The sequence below is a fragment of the Plasmodium falciparum genome, assembly GCF_000002765.6.
Source record: "Plasmodium falciparum 3D7 genome assembly, chromosome: 10".
In the NCBI taxonomy this organism is placed as follows: domain Eukaryota; phylum Apicomplexa; class Aconoidasida; order Haemosporida; family Plasmodiidae; genus Plasmodium; species Plasmodium falciparum.
In genome coordinates this window covers 16,646-39,664 of record NC_037281.1, presented here as the reverse complement: position 1 = coordinate 39,664, position 23,019 = coordinate 16,646, and the positions used below count along the sequence as shown (strand labels likewise).

Here is a 23,019-nt window from a genome sequence, read left to right as displayed (position 1 = left end):
ATTTTTTTTTATTAATTTTAATTTTTTTTTTTTTTTTTTTTTTTTTTTTTTTTAGTGTTTTAAATAAAATGGCAAATGTGGTTCCACTATAAAAAAAAAAATATATTTACATAATGGGAAAATAATTGTTAATTATATTAAATAAATTATAATCATATTTTATGTTAAACATTTTTATTTAATTTATTTATAATATAAAATAAAGTATTTTATGTGATTTTTTTAGTTATAATATTTATCAAAAAATAATATACGTATCACAATAAAAAATGAAAATCCATTATATTAATATATTATTGTTTGAGCTTCCATTAAATATATTGGTAATTCCATGTCACATATATATTAAAGAGGATTAATATAATCATATTATAATATAATATATATATTTATATATAAATATATTACGATATCGTATATATAATTTTTATATATATATAGTCCAAATATACATATATATATAAACATAAAAACATACATATTTATAACATATATATATAAAATAAAAAAGAACTAATTATAATATACATATATATGTGACCATTTTGTATAGATATATAATCAAAGGAACTATTACATTACACCACGTCATACAGAAACCAACAGATCTTTATGCGAATGTGAATTATATTCACCTACGAACTATGATAATGACCCTGAAATGAAAAGGGTAATGCAACAATTTGTGGATCGTACAACACAACGATTTCACGAATATGATGAAAGGATGAAAACTACACGCCAAAAATGTAAAGAACGATGTGATAAAGAAATTCAAAAAATTATTTTAAAACACAAATTAGAAAAAGAATTAATGGACAAATTTGCCACACTACACACAGATATACAAAGTGATGCTATTCCAACATGCGTTTGCGAAAAATCTTTAGCTGACAAAACAGAAAAATTTTGTCATAACTGTGGGTATGGGTTAGGAAGTGTTGCACCGAATATTGGATTATTGGGGGGACCGGGAATCTATGTATGGAAAATTGCCGCGTTGGCAGCTGCTAAGGAATTTGCCGAAAAAGCCGGTGCTGCTATGGGTAAAGCCGCTGGTGATGCTGCAGGTGCGGCTGAATTAATTAGAGGATTAAAGGCATTGAATATAGATAAATTATTTAATGAATCATTGGGGTTAGTTTTTGATGGAACAAATTATAATAATACCGAATATATTTTTAAAGCTATTTTTTCAAAATTTAATGAGTCATGTATGCCTCGTCCCCCTGGCTCAGTCCCTGGTCCTGTCATTGATCGGGCTTTTTGCGATACTGTTGATACATTAGTTCTTCCTTCAGGGACAGGTTCACAGACTAGTGCTTCAACGAATGCGGTTATAAAGGAATATGTAAAACCTATCGTCTCAAATGCCAAATTTACTGCTGAAGCAACTGCACAAACGGCTGCTGAAGAAGCTACCAACTTAGCTCTAAAAACGAATACTAATGCAGTAAACGCTACATATGCTAGTTCCCAGACTGCTATTATTGTTTCCATTGCTGCAATTGTAGTTATAGTTTTGGTTATGATAATTATTTATTTAATTTTACGTTATCGACGAAAAAAAAAAATGAAGAAAAAACTCCAATATATCAAATTATTAGAAGAATAGATGTGATGTATTTGGTATTTTTCGATGTTGGTAGGATGTATGGTACACGTAGTATTTTTCTTTGAATGTACCGTGTGTTTTTTTTTTTTTTTTCTCCATTATAAATAACTATATATTTTTATATGTATTGCGCTTTTATATATAATTTATTTTTCTATAATTTTATTTATTTATTTATTTATTTATTTATTTATTTATTTTCTAAAACTCTTTTAATTAATAAACAATGTAATTTTTAATTTATATAAAATACTTATACGTATTATAATATATTATTTTTTTAAAACATAATGTAACGTATATTTTTTAAATACCTCATATGTTTTTCAAAGGAATATATATCAAAAAAAAAAACAATAAAACTTATTATTATTATAATTATGATTATTATGATTATGATTATTATGATTACTATTATTATAAATATTTTAAGAAACATATTATTCAAAATATTATATCTATATTTATATAATTAAAATTAAAACCAATAAGTATATTATTTCAATTCAGAATTATCATCCTTAAAAAACCTATCATATTATATATTATGTTATTTATATTTATTTCATAATATATTTTATTATTTTTTTTAATTATTTTTTATTAGAAATACTACTAATACAATGAATTCAAAAAATAGTCAACATATAACAAAATATAATAATTACACGTAATATAACAAATAGATACAATACATAAAAAACCAATAAAAACACAAAAAACAAATCAAATTAATAAAAATAAAACACAATAAAAAAAAGAATAATGTATATTTTTTATTTTAATATAATAATACACTTTTTCTTTATTTTGCCTTTGTAATTTTTATTATGTTGTTTTATTTAGTATAATATGTAGATATTTTTTGTTTATATATATATATATTTATTTGATAATATGTATATATTTATGAGATATAATTTCATATATATTTCATAATTTATATTGTTCTTTTTAATTTTTTTTTAAGTGTTATTTGTTTCTATATTACGGTATGCATTGATTTATTATCATTATATTTTTATATATATTAAGTGGCAAAAAAAGAAAAAAAAAAAAAAAATTTGTTTATTAAATATTTTTTCTTCTGTAAAATGTTTTCCATTTTTGTTTATATTTATATTTATATATTTTTTTTTTTTTTTTTTTTTTTTTGTTATTTTTTATATATATGAAAGTTGTATGATATATTTAAAATTTTTTTTTTTTTTTTTTTTTTGTTATTTTTTATATATATGAAATTTATATGATATATTTCAAATTTTTCTTTTTTTTTTTTTTTTTTTTTATTATTTTATATGTAAACACATTTAGGAAAAAAAAATTATAATAATAATTTTTATATATATATATATTTTTTTTTTTTTTTTTTTAATATAATAAAAAGTAAAAATTATAAAATAAAAAATAAAAATATTAAATTTTTAAAGTACTGTTATCACTAATAAAATTAATAGTTATACTGTTAATTACTACTTCTAATAATATTACTATATTAATTGCAGTATTAATTACAATAATGCAAATAGTAATATATTATTATATTCAATGCGTTTCCAATAGTTTATATTTTTTAATTTAAATAATTTTAACTATTATTGTTATCATATTAAATATATATATATAATACAATATAATTATGATATATATATGTACATATATATAATATAATTTGTAACACTAAAAATTAAATACAAAAAAAAAAAAAAATACACAAACAAAAAATATAATATAACATGAACAATTAAAAAATATAACATAATACACAAATATAAAATATAATATAATACACAAATCAAATATAATATAACATCAACAAATAAAAAATATAATATAATGCACACATAAAAAAAAAATCAAACAAATATACATTCATACGTATATATTATATATCCCATACATCCGATATAGGATATTTCTCTTTCACCAATTTAGTATTTACATCCATTTCAATTTGTACTTTACTAGGTACATCCATATTATTACTATCCACAGTTGATGTATCATTATCATCATTTACATCATAATAAATATCATCGTCATACATATCATAATAGTAGGGTTCATTAAATGGTTTGTCCAGATCTTCCAAGATAGTATCCATATTATTAAATTGATTTATAGGTTTAGGATTATCCATATGTATTTGAATAGAAACATCAGTATTCAACGTTTTGTTACTATCACTAGGGTGAGTGTTACCACTAGTTGATGTATCATTTTCCCACTCTTCTTTTAATTTATCTAATACTTCCTCTTTATTATTCCACTTTTCGCACATATCTCTATGTCTATCTAGCCATGTATGGAACAGTTCTAGTTGGTTGTGGATGGGGTCACTATTTGTTAGTTTGGCAACACTATGTATACTTGTTTGTTTCACATGATTTGTCCCAAATAATTCGTTTTCTTTTCGTTTCAACACTTCATCATAAATATCAACATTATTACTATTCAACGAATCATTAATTAAATCTATACCAGAATATACATTATTTGATACATATTTTGGATCATCCATACTATTAGTACTCATATTAACATTATAACTATATTCTTCTCCACTATATAAATCTCTATCATGAATGGACATAATAAAAGGTTTTTCTTCCATATTATCACGTGACGTGGTAGTAATATTGGTATTTGTTGAACTATTTCCACTTTTATAATCATTTGGTACATCCTTTGGTTGTTCACTTTGTAGATATTGTGATATAAATTCATCTTTCAATGTATTCCACTCATTATCTGTAATTTTACTACTAGGTATACCATCATTTTGTATATCATTTTGTGTATCACTAGCTGTTGTGTTGTTACCACTAGCTGTTGTGTTGTTACCACTAGCTGTTGTGTTGTTACCACTAGCTGTTGTGTTGTTACCACTAGCTGTTGTGTTGTTACCACTAGGTTCTAGTACCACTTCTATCAATGTTTTATATTTAGGACTACCTGGTACATATATATCATTAATATCAAATTCTTCATACTCACTTTCGGAAGATGAAGTAATATCACTATAATGATCGGTGTAACCACTATCAGTTCCACTATCTCCTTCAAGGTAAATGTACCGTTTGCCTCTGTATTTACCACTAGTATAAGGTATATATCTATTGGGTGAAAGTTTTGTCGGTATATCATAATCACTTTTGGGTATTTGCAGTATTTGGAATAAATTTCCAACAGATGCTTTGGTTTTTTTCTAAAAAAAAAAATGAACATATATGTGTATGTATATATTTATGTATGTATGTATGTAGGTAGTTATGGGTATATATATATATAATATATATATGTATGTGTAAATATGTATGTAGTTGTGGGTATATATATATATATGTGTAAATGTCAATGTATTAAATTTTATTTTATTTTTTTTATTTAATTAAAATTTTTTATTTATTATTTTTTTTTATTTAATGAAATTTTTTTATTTTTTTTTATTTAATTATATTTTTTAATTTTTTTTTATTTAAATAAATTTTTTAATTTTTTTTTTTTTTTTTATATTTATTTTTTTATTAACATTTTTTTAATTTTTTTTTTTTTTATGATATATATTTTTATTTTAATATTTTTTTCCTTTTTTTTGTATTTTATGATATATATATATATATATATATATATATATATATATATATATATTTTTTTTTTTTCTTTTTTTTTTTATGTAATAAATTTTTTTTTATTTTATTTCTAATAAATTTTTTTTATAATCATTATTTTTATTAATATAATTTTTTTTTAATTTTTGTTTGATAAAATTTTTTATTTTTTATTTTATCAAAATTTATTTTTTTATTTTAATTTTTATTATTATTAAAATCTCTTTTTTTGTTGTTGTAATAAATTTTTTTTTTATATTCTTTTTTTCTTTTTTTCATTTTTTTCATTTTTTTCTTTTTGAATATAAATACATATATATAAAATATATATAAAACACATACATATACACATATATATATCCAAAAGTAAGCACACATAGATATCCACAAAACACATATACACAAATATATATCCAAACATACGAACACATACATATACAGAAAACACATATACATCAACATATATATATATATATCCAAACATACCCACACATACATATACACAAAACACATATATATATACATAAGTACCACTATATATATTACCTTCAAAAATAAAAAAGCAATAGATCCTAATGCCAGCGCAATACCTAAAGGAATGGTTGTTTGCAAGATAGTCGGGTCAAAGGTTTCATCCGCAGGGGCCGGTGCCAGGGGGTTGACTTCGGTGTCTTTTTCGGTTTGGTCTTCCTCACCACCTGCTGTTGGTGCCGGTTTTTTCGGTCCTGTTGGTGCCGGTTCTTTTGGTGGTTCCTCTGCTCGTTTACAAGCGTCTTCATCCACTGTTTCTTTTGTTGTTGGTATATCTCCACAAATTTGAGGGTGTATTACTGGGTTTTCCTCTTCAAGGGGATCGTCATCGTCAAGGGTGGTGGGGGTATTTTCACAGGGTGTTTCTGAGCTGTCACTAGTTGAGGATAAACAAGGTGTTGCTTTTTTTTCAAGCATATCAAGCAAACATAGAACAATATTGTTCTCTTTACCACCTTTTTTTCCTGAGCTCTCAGCGCATTTACATTCATAGGACTTCAGGAACGCATCTAGACTTTCATGCTTTCCTTTATTATTTACAAGATCCATTAGAGGTATCAAGGTCTCCAAAAACATTTTAACTTTAGACTTAATATCATTTCCCTGACCATATTTTTGTTCTCGATTTTTAAAATGTTTTTTTATTTCTTTCCACTCCTTTTTCTTTTGTTCTACCCATGTTTTCACACATACACAATTTTTTTTAGTTTCTTCATCACATGCATTTTTTTCTTTTTGTGTACATTTTTCTATTTTTTTTTTTGATATATAATAACCATATAAAAAATCTTCTAACCAATAATGTAGCAATACTTTAAATGTAGTATATGGATTGAGGTTTATATTTTCCTTAAACTGATCTAGTTTACATATATGCATATCATCATTAGTAACTTTACATTCCCATTGTTCTTTCCTTATACCTTTAAATAAACGTGATGTTTTAAATGGATTTTTTGAATTTTCTTTCATATACTCCTTCATATACGGTCCCCTACGATCAATCATTTCGACTTCAATAGTAGAACTCTTTCCACCGTTTCCACTTATTCCATCAAAAACCTCTTTCCATTTGTCTTCATTATCCTTAACATTACATCCATTTCTACCACCACTTCTACCACGTATAACATTACAAGAAACCTTATTGGGAGGACACGTTTTACAATAATCTAAGGGGCCAAACGTGGTTTCAGGATTCTCAAAATGTGTTTTATTTTTTTCCCCACCAGTTTGACCATCTTTGCAATGTTTCAATGCTTTCAAAAAATCTGCAGCAGAAGTTTTTTCTTTTATTTCTGTACAACAATTATTATCACCATTAGAATTAGTTTTTAATTTTTCATGTTCCTCTCCATATTTATTTTTTTGATTTTGATATTCTACGAATTTTATATCTATCCATTTTCTATATTTTCTACATTGTTCATAACAAGGACGACAATCTAAATCATCAAACATATTATTATATCTACGTTTGCCATCAGTACAATCATGTCCATCCCCACTACATTTTTTTGTTTTACCACCATCTTCCGTACAATTATCTTTAATTTTCCCCAACATCTCTGTTCGTTTTTTACAAAAATTTTGACCCCATTCTTCAAGGTATCGGAAGTAGGGGGGGCGTGATATAAAGTCGGTGAGGTGGGTGGGTTTGTTTTCACTAGTGGTTGAGGGGTTTTCGGGGTGTTGGGAGGAGCTACCTTTGGCTTGGTTCTCACTATCTTCTTCTTCGAGTTTTACTTTGTCGTATTCGCCGTATTTGTCTTTGAGTTGTTGGAAAAGTTTGCCGTTCGCAGCTTCAACTTTTTGTGGTTTTCCGCCTTTGTCGCCACTATCTCTATAGGTTAAGGCACATACCATTCCATTCCAGATAGATTCGGCGTATTTTGACCACAAGGCTTGAGGGGTTGTGCCACTAGGTTGGGTGACAGGTGTGACACTAGTAGAAGGTTTACCACTATTTGAAAAATAGCTACTTATAGCTGTTTGTATTGTCTGCATTTCATCCTTGCTCTTCTGGTCACCCCCTGCATTAAGAACAATATGTTTGAGGTTGTCATTACTACCACTAGATGTGTCTTTACTACCACTAGTTGTGTCGTTACTACCACTAAATAATATATCCCTATAATCACCTAAAGTATAAAACATTTGACGCAAAAAATCGGTGGGGATTGTACCATTTTGTAACGATGTTTGGGGGTTGTCATTGTCTACACCGAGTACTGGTTGTGATAGGCCGTTCGCACCTACTACTCCTGGTATTCCTGCCCCAGGCACTACAGGTATCCCAGCTCCAGGCACACCAATTCCTGGTAATCCACTTTGTCCTTGTTCCGCCTCCTTTTGTCGCAATTCCCACTCTTTTTTGTATCTATGCCACAAAAAAAAAGTTTCCACTGCCGCAGATTGAATAAACGCGTCGCGGAGGAGAGACGTCTGTGACGTCGATGTCGACGCGGCGTCAACTTGTGTCTGTGTGTCAGTTGTTTGTGCTTGTGCCACCTGTTTGCTTTCCGCCCACTTCGTTAACTCACCCACATATAGTTTTCGCCTCCTGGGTGGGATACAAACACTACCAGTATCACTACCACCACTTTTGCCAGTGGCACCAGATTTAGTGGTAGGAACACCAGTGTCACTACCACCACCTGTGGTACTACTGTCACTATTTGGTTTGGTTGGTATACATTTCCAACTTGTGGGTGCTTTACTTCCATATTTGGTTGGACAGGCTTGTTTGAGAGTGTCCGGTTTTTTAAATAGTTCAGCCACTATATCACATGGCTTCTCCGCATTGTCTTGTGTTGTTGGTGGTACCTCTGCGACGTTTTCCGCCTCTGTCTCCTTGTCCTCCACCGTCTTTTCCGACTCCTCGTCGTTTTCCTCCGACTTCTCCTCGATCTCTTCGTCGTCGTCTTCTTCTTCCTCCTCCTGCTCTTCGGGGTGTTCGGCGGAACGACCGGCAACACCATCTTGTGGTTTGGGACAGGGATCTTTGTGTTTTGATTGGCAATCTTTGGCTTCTTTTGCTTCCTCATCGAGCAATTTATCAATTGTGGTCTTATTTTGACTGTCGGCACCACCTTCAGTACACCGACCACGAAGAGCAACAAAAGCATCAAGACCAATAGCAACACCTGCTTGTTTCAACATTTGGCGAAGGTGTTGTATTTCCTTTGCATCCAGACTATTTTCGGATTTTTCTTCGGAACTGTCTTCGGAATCGCCTTTCAAAAATTCTATTTGCAAAACACCTTCAAGAGTTACGATAGGATCACAATTTGTTTCATCTCCAATATCTTTTTGCTTGCGAAATTGTTGTTTTATTGCGTCCCATTCCTTTTCTTTTTTTTGATCAACCCATTTTTGAAAACAACCACAATCATTATTACATTTATTACTGTTTTTACATGCTTTTGATTTATTAGTGTTATTTATACACTTATCAAGTTTTTTTGTTCTCCAATGTATAGAATCTTTTAACATATGTGCCACCCAATAGTAAAAAAAATCATTGTATGTCTTTTGGATTTCATCAGGTTCATTTTGAGATTTGGCTTCACCTTCTTCTTTTTTTTTTTCCAATATACATAATCCGCCTCCAGTTCTTACATCCTTGTCATAGTCCTCGTCATCATCGTCCTCCTGACCATCTGTCGTCAGCTGTTTAAATTCATAACATTGCCATTCATCATAAAGTTCCTTACTATCACTGTTACCACCACCACTACCGCCACCAACAACACTACCATTTTTTGTTTGAGCACAGAACGCGTTCAATTTGTTTTCAATTTCTGTTTCTCCTTCACCACTTTTAAGGATTTCAATAGGAGTACCTGACTCGCCAGGATTAGGCCTATAAAGTTTTATATTGCATTGATCATTTTTACTTTTATTTTCCCATTGATTACCCTTTGTCTTTCTCACTCCACAATAAGGACATGGTTGGCAATATTCCGAACGATAAAATGTTCCTTTTGTTTCATCATTACTATTACCACTGTGTTTTTCACTAAAATTAATTTTTCCTCCTTCACTGTCTTTAACTTCTTGGCATGCTTTTTCTTTATTTAATAATTCCAAAAAACCATCAACGGTTCTATATTCACCTTCAAGTTTTTCATAAAAAATTTTTTCATATCCTTTATGATCACTACCACCACGTGCACTTCGTCTTGTCCTACTACTAGTTGATGTTCCATTTATTTCTTCAGTATATTTGTTTCGTTGTTTTAGAAATTGTTTCCGTTGGTTATCTATCCAATTTTCATAACGATGACATGCAAACAAACAGTCCGTGCATCTATTACCATAACGCAACTTACCTCGTGCTCTAACAGTTTTTGTGCAATCGCAGCCATTCAAACTACAATATTTCTCACCATCTCTTTCTCCACGACAATATTTTTTAACTATATCAACATATATTTTTTTTTTCCTGCAAAAATCTTCTGCCCATTCCTCGAACCAGCGAAGATACTGCGGCACGTAGTCAAAATACGTGGGGACTTGGTCATTGGGCTTGCCATCACTTGTCATGGGACACCTGCATTTTTCATGAGCTTGAGAACAACCTCCATTACGTTCACTGCACGTTGCATGAAAATATGCATTACCCCCTAGCTTGTTCTCTTCGTCACATGTTAGTGCTTTCCATACTTGGTCTCTATTAAGAGCCCACCAATATTCCCTAATTTCTTTGCTTGAAAGTACACTTAGTTTAGCCGCATTACTATGCGTAATGTTCTTAAACATTTGTTCTAATCTTTCTTCTAATTTTTTTTTTCTTTGATTATGACCAAGGAAAAGATCTTTTCCTCTGACAATATCACCTATATCTGCAAAACTTCGGGCTAATACAGTACATATTTGAGAATCACCATAAGTTAATTTATATTGGTCATGATAAGGTATTAATGACTCTGCCTCGTATTTTGCTGCATAACACACATCTACCAATAAATCATTTTTAGCTTTCAAACTATCCTTACTATTCATATTTGGAAAATTTTTGTTACATAGAGATAACCGTCTATATGGAGCACATGCACCTGCACTCTTACCTCCTTTACCTTTACTACGAACATTACCTTCAATTTTGTTATCATCACATTCAGCGCCACGTTCTTTAGAAAAACGATGTTCTTTTCCTTTTCCGCACGGATCACCGCGAGCAGCAAGAAGTTCATCACGTTTTTCTTTTATAAGCTCGCACGGATCTGTGAAGGCAACTGTTTCCTCACCAAAAATTGTTGATATTGTCAAATTTCCTTTCAAATAATCTTTAAAGACATTTGCAGCATTTTTCACTTCGTCGTGCACTTCTTTCCCTATCCTATCAAACATATATTTGGCATCTTTATCTTCCTCACCACAACCTCCACCCCCACCACTACTTTGCGCCGCCATTTTGTTTTATTGTTTCGGACTACATTATGTCATGCATACGTGGTTTATATCGTGGCATACATGGTTTGGTGGTGTGGTGTGGTGTGGGGTGATTGTATGTATGTTATGGGAGTATGGTAATATGGTAGAATAATAATAATAGTATTGTGTTGGAATATATATATATATAAGTATTATATATATATTTATATATATATATTAATTATAATAGTTGTAATATTATAATATATATATAATATATATTAATAAATAATATTTCATATGTATATAATAATAATTATTAGTTTTATATATATATTTTTAAAAAAATTTATATTAATATTTTTATAATAAATATAAATATTCTAACAAAAAATATTATATAATAAAGAATAATATATTTGATGTATTCCTTTATTTACTTATTCAATTATATATATTATTTTCTTATGTTTTTTATATTTTCTAAAATTATATATGAGAAAAAAAAAAATACGAAAATACAAACATACAAAAAAAAAAATACAAGATGTTTCTATATTTAATTATTATCTTTAATATATTTTTTTTTTTTCGCCTTATATTAATTAATTATATATATATTTTAGAGATAACAACAGAGGCAAATATCTTCTTCTGTTTCTCTCTATCCATACTATCTATCATATATCTACATAAAAAAATATATATGCATATATATATATATATATTTATATTTTTCATTATATTAAAAATAATACATTATAAATATAATATTTTATATTCTTATTTTTTTTTTTTATATTATAATTTATAATATATTATATAATATATGACATATCATGTAATATAAGGTAGAAATGAGATCGAGAACAAAAGGGTATCGAAAAAAAAAAAAAAAAAAAAAAATTAATAAAAAGGAGATAAAAAAATTGTTATATTATTAATTATAATAATTTTTAAAATAATATTTATTTTATGTTTTATATATTACTTAATACTACCTTAAATGTATACATATAAAAGAATACGTATTCCATGAGCATAAAAATATATATATATCGGCATACGTATTCCTCCAACATAAATATATACAAGAGCATACGTATTCTCTCAACATATATATATACATAAATGCATACGTATTGTTAAATCAAATATACATATATACATATATACATATATATATATATAATAATTCTCGGTTACTGCATGTGTCCGTGCACGATTTCGATTTTTTGGGTATCTTCCATTTCGATTTTCATATTTTTCGTACTTACATTGCTATGGATTTCGTTACTTCCATATTTTAATATAGGCTTCTTCTCTTAATTCTACTTTGAATTATTATTTCTTGGTCCTTATGATACTGCAATATGAATATCACATATGTATGAAATTACCTTGATGAACAGATATGTTCTTTAATATTATACTTCCACATACATATACATATATATATTTATACTTGCATGGCGGATGTATATATCCTTATCATATACAATTAGGTACAATATATAGATCCTCAAAATATATAAGCCCATAGACGTTAACTTATATAGTAGCTATAGATCCTTCACATATTTAACAATAAAACCATATAAGATACAAAACATACATAAATATATAAACAAAATATATACCTACTCAACAATAATATATATAATCCATATATAAACCCTAACCCCTAAAGTTATATCCTTAGCCCTGGCATATGGGAACCCCAAAAATTTTTAAACCCTAAAAGTATATCCTTAACCCTGGTACATGGGAACCCTAAAGACTAGATCCTTTTTTTTAAGACTAGATCCTTTTTTTTTAAGACTAGATCCATTTTTTTTTAAGACTAGGTCCTTTTTTTTTAAGACTAGATCCTTTTTTTTAAGACTAGATCCACAATTTTTTTTTTTTTAAGCCGGACCTAGATCCACTATTTTTTTTTTTTGAGAAAAAAAAAATTTTTTTTTTTTTTTTTTTTCTTTTCTTTTTTTTAAGATATATATTTTTTTATATACTTTTAAGACATAGAAAAAAAAAATTTTTTTTTTTTTTTTTTTTTTTTTTTTTTTCTTTTTTTTAAAACGTACATTTGTTTTTCCTATTTTTAAGATTTAAAAAAAATTTTTTTTTTTTTTTTTTTTTTTTTTTTTTGAGACAAGACCTAGATCCTAAAATTTTTTATAAATCGCACCTACTTGCACCAAAGTATAAATCGCACCTAGTTGCACCAAAGTATAAATCGCACCTAGTTGCACCAAAGTATAAATCGCACCTAGTTGCACCAAAGTAAAATGTTGCACCTCTATGCACACAATTTTAATACGCACCTCTATGCACACAATTTTAATACGCACCTCTATGCACACAATTTTAATACGCACCTCTATGCACACAATTTTAATACGCACCTCTATGCACACAATTTTAATACGCACCTCTATGCACACAATTTTAATACGCACCTCTATGCACACAATTTTAATACGCACCTCTATGCACACAATTTTAATACGCACCTCTATGCACACAATTTTAATACGCACCTCTATGCACACAATTTTAATACGCACCTCTATGCACACAATTTTAATACGCACCTCTATGCACACAATTTTAATACGCACCTCTATGCACACAATTTTAATACGCACCTCTATGCACACAATTTTAATACGCACCTCTATGCACACAATTTTAATACGCACCTCTATGCACACAATTTTAATACGCACCTCTATGCACACAATTTTAATACGCACCTCTATGCACAATATAATAAGTCGCACCACAATGCATGGAAAAAAAGTTGCACCACTATGCACAAAAAAACTCGCACCAATATGCACAAAAAAACTCGCACCAATATGCACAAAAAAACTCGCACCAATATGCACGAAAATAGAAATTCGCACCAACATGCACAATAAAGTCGCACCAACATGCACAATAAAGTCGCACCAAAAAAATGTGTGGTATCACCAACATGTGTGGTATAACCACTTGTGTGGTATCACTATATATGTGGTATCACCACGTATGTGTGGTATTACCACGTATGTGTGGTATCACTATATATATGTTATATTACCACTTGTGTGGTATGACCACCACATGTGTTGTATTACCACGAACCAGTGTTTATCCAACACTTGGTTTTAGGTAAAAGCACCACTATTTTGTGAAGAACCACCACATATTGTAAGTTGTACCACCGTGGAGTGTGTTTTTTGTGACCACTACGTTTAGGTGCACTACTTTTTAAGACGGAATTTAGTAATGCTAAGACCTATATTCGTACCTATAGGACATAAATTAGTAAGCTTAGGACCTATATTAGGTATATTAGGGCCTACGTTAGTTACTTTAAGACCTATATTAGTTATGTTAGGACCTACATTAGGTATCTCTGGACCTACTTTCATGATCTTAGGACCTATACTAGATAAGTTCAGACCTATAGTACTTATATTAGGACCTACATTAGGTAACTCTGGACCTACTTTCATGATCTTAGGACCTATATTAGTTAACTTAAGAACTAGGTTAGTTTATTAAGACCTATATTAGTACCTCTATAACCTAAATTAGTAAGCTTAAGACCTAGTTTAGTTTATTAAGACCTATATTAGTACCTTTATGACCTAGATTAGTAAGCTTAAGACCTATATTCGTACCTATAGGACATAAATTAGTAAGCTTAAGACCTAAGTTAGTGACCTTACGACTTATATTAGTACATATAGGACCTAACTTAGTAAGCTGAGGACCTATATTAGGTATATTAGGGCCTATGTTAGTTACTTTAAGACCTATATTAGTTATGTTAGGACCTACACTAGGTATCTTTGGACCTACTTTCATGATCTTAGGACCTATATTAGTTATAGTAAGACCTAGGTTAGTTTATTAAGACCTATATTTGGTATCTCTGGATCTACTTTCATGATCTTAGGACCTATATTAGTTAACTTAAGACCTAGGTTAGTTTATTAAGACCTATATTAGTACCTCTATAACCTAAATTAGTAAGCTTAAGACCTAGTTTAGTTTATTAAGACCTATATTAGTACCTTTATGACCTAGATTAGTAAGCTTAAGACCTATATTCGTACCTATAGGACATAAATTAGTAAGCTTAAGACCTAAGTTAGTGACCTTACGACTTATATTCGTACCTATATGACCTAACTTAGTAAGCTTAGGACCTATATTAGGTATATTAGGGCCTACGTTAGTTACTTTAAGACCTAAGATGGTTATGTTAAGCCCAAAGTTACTAATATGGAGACCTATTTTACTTATATTAGGACCTATATTAGGTATATAAGGGCCTACGTTAGTTACTTTAAGACCTATATTACCTACATTAGGACCTACATTAGGTATCTCTGGATCTACTTTCATGATCTTAGGACCTATATTAGTTAACCTAACACCTAGGTTAGTTTATTAAGACCTATACGTGTACCTTTATGACCTAAATTAGTAAGCTTAAGACCTATATTAGTTAACCTAACACCTAGGTTAGTTTATTAAGACCTATATCAGTACCTGTATAACATAAATTAGTAAGCTTAAGACCTATATTAGTTAACTTAAGACCTATATTAGTTAATCTAAGATCTATATTACCTACATTAGGACGTACATTAGGTATCTTTGGACCTACTTTCATGATCTTAGGACCTATATTAGTTAACCTAACACCTAGGTTAGTTTATCGAGACCTATATTAGTACCTTTATGACCTAAATTAGTAACCTTGGACCTACTTTCATGATCTTAGGACCTATATTAGTTAACCTAAGACCTGGTTTAGTTTATCGAGACCTATATCAGTACCTGTATAACATAAATTAGTAAGTTTAAGACCTATATTAGTACCTCTATAACCTAAATTAGTAAGCTTAAGACCTAAGTTAGTGACCTTACAACTTATATTAGTACATATATGACCTAACTTAGTAAGCTTAGGACCTATATTAGTTAACCTAAGACCTAGGTTAGTTTATTAAGACCTATATTAGTTATGTTAGGACCTACATTAGGTATCTCTGGATCTACTTTCATGATCTTAGGACCTATATTAGTTAACCTAAGACCTATGTTAGCACAATTAACACCTATATTAGTTATGTTAGGACCTATATTACGTATCTTTGGACCTACGTTCATGATCTTAGGACCTATATTAGTTAACCTAACACCTAGGTTAGTTTATTAAGACCTATATTAGTACCTTTATGACCTAAATTAGTAACCTTGGACCTACTTTCATGATCTTAGGACCTATATTAGTTAACTTAAGACCTACATTAGTACCTTTATAACCTATATTAGGTATCTCTGGATCTACTTTCATGATCTTAGGACCTATATTAGTTACTTTAAGACCTATATTACCTACATTAGGACCTACATTAGGTATCTCTGGATCTACTTTCATGATTTTAGGACCTATATTAGTTAACTTAAGACCTATATTAGTTAACTTAAGACCTATATTAGTTATGTTAGGACCTACATTAGGTATCTCTGGACGTACTTTCCTGATCTTGGGACCTCTATTAGTTAACCTAAGACCTATATTACCTACATTAGGTATCTCTGGACCTACTTTCATGATCTTAGGACCTATATTACTTAACTTAAGACCTACGTTACTGTAGTTAGGTCCTAACTTAGTGATATTAGGACCTTATATTAGTTACGTTAAGACCTAAGTTAGTAATGTTAGGACCTATATTAGTTACCTTACGACTTATGTTAGTTACATTAAGACCTAGGTTAGTTACTTTAAGACCTAATTTACTCTAGTTAGGACCACTATTACTTACCTTAAGACTCACGTTAGTTACATTAAGACCTAAGTTACTGTAGCTAGGACCTATATTTGCTAAGTTAAGACCAAACTTAGTACCTTAATGACTTATGTTAGTGACCTTAAGATCTATATTACTTACCTTAAGACCTAAGTTAGTAATCATAAGACCTATATCAGTGAATGTAAGACCTACGTTAGTCTAAGTATGATCTTAGTTACTCAATTCAAGACCTAAGTTAGTAATAGTAGGAGCAGAGTTAGTTAACTTAAGACCTATGTTAGTCAACGTAAGACCTGTATTAGTTAAGGTAAGACCTGAATTAATGAAAGTAAGACCTATGTTAGTAAAAGAAGGACCTCACTTAGTGAACGTAAGACCTAAGTTAGTAAAAGTAAGACCTTAGTTAAGTTATGTACTATGTTAGTGAAAGTAAGACCTTAGTTAGTTAACTTAAGACCTATATGAATGAAAGTAAGACCTTAGTTAGTCGAAGTATGACCTAAGTTAGTAATCGTAGAACCACACTTAGTAAAGTTAAGACCTATATAAGTCGAAGTGTGACCTTAGTTAGTTAACTTAACACCTATGTTAGTTGAAGTATGACCTTTCTTACTTAATTTAAGATCTAAGTTAGTAAAAGTATGACCTTAGTTAGTTACCATAAGACTTATATGAGTGAAAGTAAGACCTACATTACTAATGTTAGGACCTATGTTAGTTAAGTTAAGACCTTAGTTAGTCGAAGTATGACCTCAGTTAGTGAACTTAGGACCTATATTAGTGAACGTAAGACCTTAGTTAATCGATGTATGACCCATGTTAGTGAAAGTAAGACCTAAGTTAGTAGAAGTATGACCTAAGTTAGTGAAAGTAAGACCAGAGTTAGTGAAAGTAAGACCTATGTTAGTCAACTCAAGACCTTAGTTAGTCAAGTTAAGACCTATGTTAGTCAAGTTAAGACCTATGTTAGTCAAGTTAAGACCTATGTTAGTCAAGTTAAGACCTATGTTAGTAAAAGTAAGATCTATATCAGTGAAGGTAAGACGTTAGTTAGTTACATTAAGACCTAAGTTAGTAATGTTAGGACCTATATTATTTATGTTAGGACCTATATTAGTATGTTTATGACCTAAATTAGTAAGCTTATGACCTATGTTAGTTTATTAAGACCTATATTAGGTATCTTTGGACCTACTTTCATGATATTAGGACCTATATTAGTTAACCTAAGAACTATGTTACCTACATTAGGTATCTCTGGATCTACTTTCATGATCTTAGGACCTATATTAGTTAACCTAACACCTAGGTTAGTTTATCAAGAACTATATTAGTTATGTTAGGACCTATATTAGGTATCTCTGGATCTACTTTCATGATTTTAGGACCTATATTAGTTAACCTAAGACCTAGGTTAGTTTATTAAGACCTATATTAGTACCTTTAAGACCTAAATTAGTAAGCTTAAGACCTACTTCCGTTAACCCAAAGCCTATATTAGTCATATTAGGACCTATATTACTGTATGTAAGACCTACATTTGTGATAATAGGACCTATATTAGTTATAGTAAGACCTATATTACTTTATTAAGACCTATACTTGTACCTTTATGACCTACCTTAATAAGCTTAGGACCTAGTTTAGTTAACTTAAGACCTATATTAGTTATGTTAGGACCTACATTAAGTATCTCTGGACCTACTTTCATGATATTATGACCTATATTAGGTATCTCTGGACGCACTTTCATGATCTTAGGACCTATATTAGTTAACTTAAGACCTAGGTTAGTTTATTAAGACCTACACTTGTACCTTTATGACCTAAGTTAGTAAGCTTAGAACCTAGTTTAGTTAACTTAAGACCTACGTTTGTGATATTAGGACCTATATTACTTAAGTTAAGACCTATATTAGTTATGTTAGGATCTATATTACGTATCTCTGGATCTACTTTCATGATATTAGGACCTATATTAGTTACTTTAAGACCTACCTTACTGTAGTTAGGTCCTAAGTTAGTGATATTAGGACCTATATTAGGTATATTAGGGCCTACGTTAGTTACTTTAAGACCTATATTACCTACACTAGGACCTACATTAAGTATCTGTGGACCTACTTTCATTACCTTAGGACCTATATTAGTTAACCTAAGAACTATGTTACCTACATTAGGTATCTCTGGATCTACTTTCATGATCTTAGGACCTATATTAGTTAAGTTAAGACCTATATTAGCTACATTAGGACCTATATTTGGTATCTTTGGACCTACTTTCATGATCTTAGGACCTATATTAGTTAAACTAAGACCTACGTTACTGTAGTTAGGTCCTAACTTAGTGATATTAGGACCTTATATTAGTTACGTTAAGACCTAAGTTAGTGAAAGTAAGACCTATGTTAGTGAAGGTAAGACGTACATTAGTAATGTTAGGACCTATATTAGTTACCTTAAGACCTAAGTTAGTGAACTTAAGACTTACGTTACTGTAGATAGGACCTATATTACTTACCTTAAGACCTATATTACTTACCTTAAGACCTAAGTTAGTAACCATAAGACCTAAGTTAGTAACCATAAGACCTAAGTTACTAATCATAAGATCTAAGTTAGTAATCATAAGACCTATATCAGTGAAAGTAAGACCTAAGTTAATAAACATATGACCTGAGTTAGTGAAAGTAGGACCTATGTTAGTGAAGGTAAGACCTACATCAGTAATGTTAGGACCTATATTACTTACCTATAGACCTATGTTGCTGTAGTTAGGACCTCTATTAGTTACCTTAGGACCTAAGTTAGTACCTTAATGACTTATGTTAGTAATCTTATGACCTATATTAGTTAAGTTAAGACCTTAGTTAGTAATCATAAGACCTATATCAGTGAAGGTAAGACACAAGTGAGTACCTTAATGACTTAGGTTAGTAACCTTATGACCTATATTAGTTAACTTAGGACTTTAGTTAGTAATCATAAGACCTATATCAGTGAAGAAAAGACCTTATTTAGTTGATATAAGACCTAAGTTAGTGAAAGTAAGACCTATGTTAGTTATGTTAGGACCTATATTAGTTAAGTTAAGACCTATGTTAGTGAAGTTAAGACCTATGTTAGTTAATGTAAGACCTATGTTAGTCGAAGTATGACCTAAGTTAGTAAAAGTAAGACTTTAGTTAGTTCAAGTAAGACCTTAGTTATTGAAGTTCATACCTAGATTACTTAAGTTAAGACCTAAGTTAGTGAAAGTAAGACCTATGTTAGCTAAGTCAAGACCTCAATTAATGAAAGTAAGATCTATGTTAGTAAAAGTAAGACCTTAGTTATTCAATTTAAGACCTAGATTAGTTAAGTTATGAACTATGTTAGTGAAAGTAAGACCTGAGTTAGTTAATGTAAGACCCACGTTAGTCGAAGTATGACCTTAGTTTCTCAATTTAAGACCTAAGTTAGTGAAAGTAAGACTATGTTAGTAAAAGAAGGAACTCACCTAGGCAAAGTAAGACTTAAGTTAGTAATAGTAGGACGAGAGATAGTGAAGTTAAGACCCATATTAGTCGAAATATGACCTTAGTTACTGAATTTAAGACCTAAGTTAGTAAAAGTAATACCTATGTTAGATAAAGTAAGACCTATATCAGTGAAGGTAAGACCTTAGTTAGTTACCATAAGACTTATATGAGTGAAAGTAAGACCTACATTACTAATGTTAGGATCTATGTTAGCTAAGTTAAGACCTAATTTAGTTAAGTTAAGACCTTAGTTACTGACGTTAAGACCTATGTTATTTAAGTTAAGACCTAAGTTACTTAACATAATGCCTATGTAAGTGAAAGTAAGACCTGTGTTAGTAAAAGTAAGACCTGTGTTAGTGAAAGTAAGACCTAAGTTAATAAACATATGACCTGAGTTAGTGAAAGTAGGACCTATGTTATTGAAGGTAAGACCCAAGTATGTAATGTTAGGACCTATAATAATTACCTATAGACCTATGTTGCTGTAATTAGGACCTCTATTAGTTACCTTAGGACCTAAGTTAGTCAGCTTAAGACCCAAGTATGTAATGTTAGGACCTATATTACTTACCTATATACCTATGTTCCTGTAGTTAGGACCTGTATTAGTTACCTTAATATCTACGTTAGTTACATTAAGACCTACGCTACTGTAGTTAGGACATATATTTGTTAAGTTAAGACCAAACTTAGTACCTTAATGACTTATGTTAGTGACCTTAAGACCTAACTTAGTAATCATAAGACCTATATCTGTGAAAGTAAGACCTTAGTTAGTCGAAGTATGACCTATGTGAGTAAAAGTAAAACTTATATGAATGAAGATAAGACCTAAGTTAGTAAAATTATGACCTTAGTTAGTTAAGTTAAGACCTATGTTAGTCAAGTTAAGACCTCAATTAGTGAATGTAAGACTTATGTTAGTAAAAGAAGGACCTCACTTAGTGAAAGTAAGACCTAAGTTAGTAACCATAAAACCTATGTTAGTAATCATAAGACCTATATTAGTAAAAGTAAGATCTGAGTTAGTTAAGTTAAGACCTAAGTTAGTAAAGGTAAGACCTAAGTTAGAAGAAGTATGATCTCAGTTAGTGAAAGTAAGACCTACATTAGTCGAAATATGACCTCAGTTAGTTGAGTTAAGACCTAAGTTAGTCAAGTTAGGACCTGAGTTAGTCAAGTTAAGACCTATGTTAGTTAAGTTAAGACCTATGTTATCTAAGTTAAGACCTACATTACTAATGTTAGGACCTATGTTAGTCAAGTTAAGACCTAAGTTACTAAACATAAGACCTATATGAGTGAGAGTAAGACCTTAGTTAGTTAAGTTAAGACTTGTGTTAGTGAAATTAAGACCTGTGTTAGTGAAAGTAAGACCTAAGTTAGTAGAAGTATGACCTCAGTTAGTGAACTTAGGACCTATATTAGTGAACGTAAGACCTAAGTTAGTAAAAGTAAGACCTTAGTTCGTTAAAGTAAGAACTTAGTTAGTCAAGTTAAGACCTAAGTTAGTAAAAGTAATACCTAAGTTAGTGAAAGTAAGACTTAGGTTAGTGAAAGTAAGACCTGTGTTAGTAACAGAAGGACTTCACTTAGTGAATGTAAGACCTTAGTTAGTCCAAGTATGACCTATGTCAGTAAAAGTAAAACTTATATGAATGAAGATAAGACCTAAGTTAGTAAAATTATGACCTATATTAGTTAAGTTAAGACCTATGTTAGTCAAGTTAAGACCTATGTTAGTCATGTTAAGACCTTAGTTAGTCAAGTGAAGACCTATGTTAGCTATGTTAAGACCTAAGTTAGTTAAGTTAAGACCTTAGTTACTGAAGTTAAGACCTCAATTAATGAATGTAAGACCTATATTAGTCCACGTAAGACCTAAGTTAGTTAAGTTAAGACCTATGTTAGTGAAGTTAGGACCTATAATGGTTAAGTTAAGACCTATGTTAGTCAAGTTAAGACCTATGTTAGCTAAGTTAAGACCTATGTTAGTTAAGATAGGACCTATGTTAGTTACGTTAGGACCAAAGATAGTACCTTAATGACTTAGGTTAGTAATTGTATGACCTTAGTTAGTTACGCTAAGACCTTAGTTAGTTAAGTTAAGACCTAAGTTAGTAAACGTAAGACCTAAGTTAGTAAAGGCAAGACCTAAGTTAGTCAACCTAAGACCTATGTTAGTCACGTTAAGACCATAGTTAGTTAACTTAAGACCTATGTTAGTCAAGTTAAGACCTAAGTTAGTGTAGTTAGGACCTATATTGGTTATGTTAGCATCTACGTTAGGACCTAAGTTAGTATTTTAATGACTTAAGTGAGTAATATTAAGACCTATATGAGTGAAAATAAAACCTGAGTTAGTGAAAATAAGACCTATGTTAGTACCTTAATGACTTAGGTTACTAAACATAAGACCTATATCAGTGAAGGTAAGACGTTAGTTAGTTACCAAAAAACCTATATGAGTGAAAGTAAGACCTACATTACTAATGTTAGGACCTATGTTAGTCAAGTTAAGACCTATGTTAGTCGAA

The 23,019-nt window shown here is 29.9% G+C and overlaps 2 protein-coding genes across 2 annotated transcripts; one reads left to right on the top strand and one right to left on the bottom strand.

The window, feature by feature from the left end:
- Window positions 1-269: 269 nt before the first annotated feature.
- On the top strand, window positions 270-1,615 carry PF3D7_1000200 (rifin; the record flags this gene model as incomplete). The annotated part of the gene is made up of 2 exons (XM_001347253.2): window positions 270-323; window positions 554-1,615. The coding sequence occupies 2 exons, from the start codon at window positions 270-272 to the stop codon at window positions 1,613-1,615; spliced, it is 1,116 nt and encodes a 371-aa protein (XP_001347289.2).
- A 1,885-nt stretch (window positions 1,616-3,500) lies between these two features.
- PF3D7_1000100 (erythrocyte membrane protein 1, PfEMP1) lies at window positions 3,501-11,175 on the bottom strand (the record flags this gene model as incomplete). The annotated part of the gene is made up of 2 exons (XM_001347252.1): window positions 3,501-4,823; window positions 5,773-11,175. 2 exons carry the CDS (start codon window positions 11,173-11,175, stop codon window positions 3,501-3,503), a joined length of 6,726 nt encoding a protein of 2,241 aa, XP_001347288.1.
- Window positions 11,176-23,019: the final 11,844 nt, after the last annotated feature.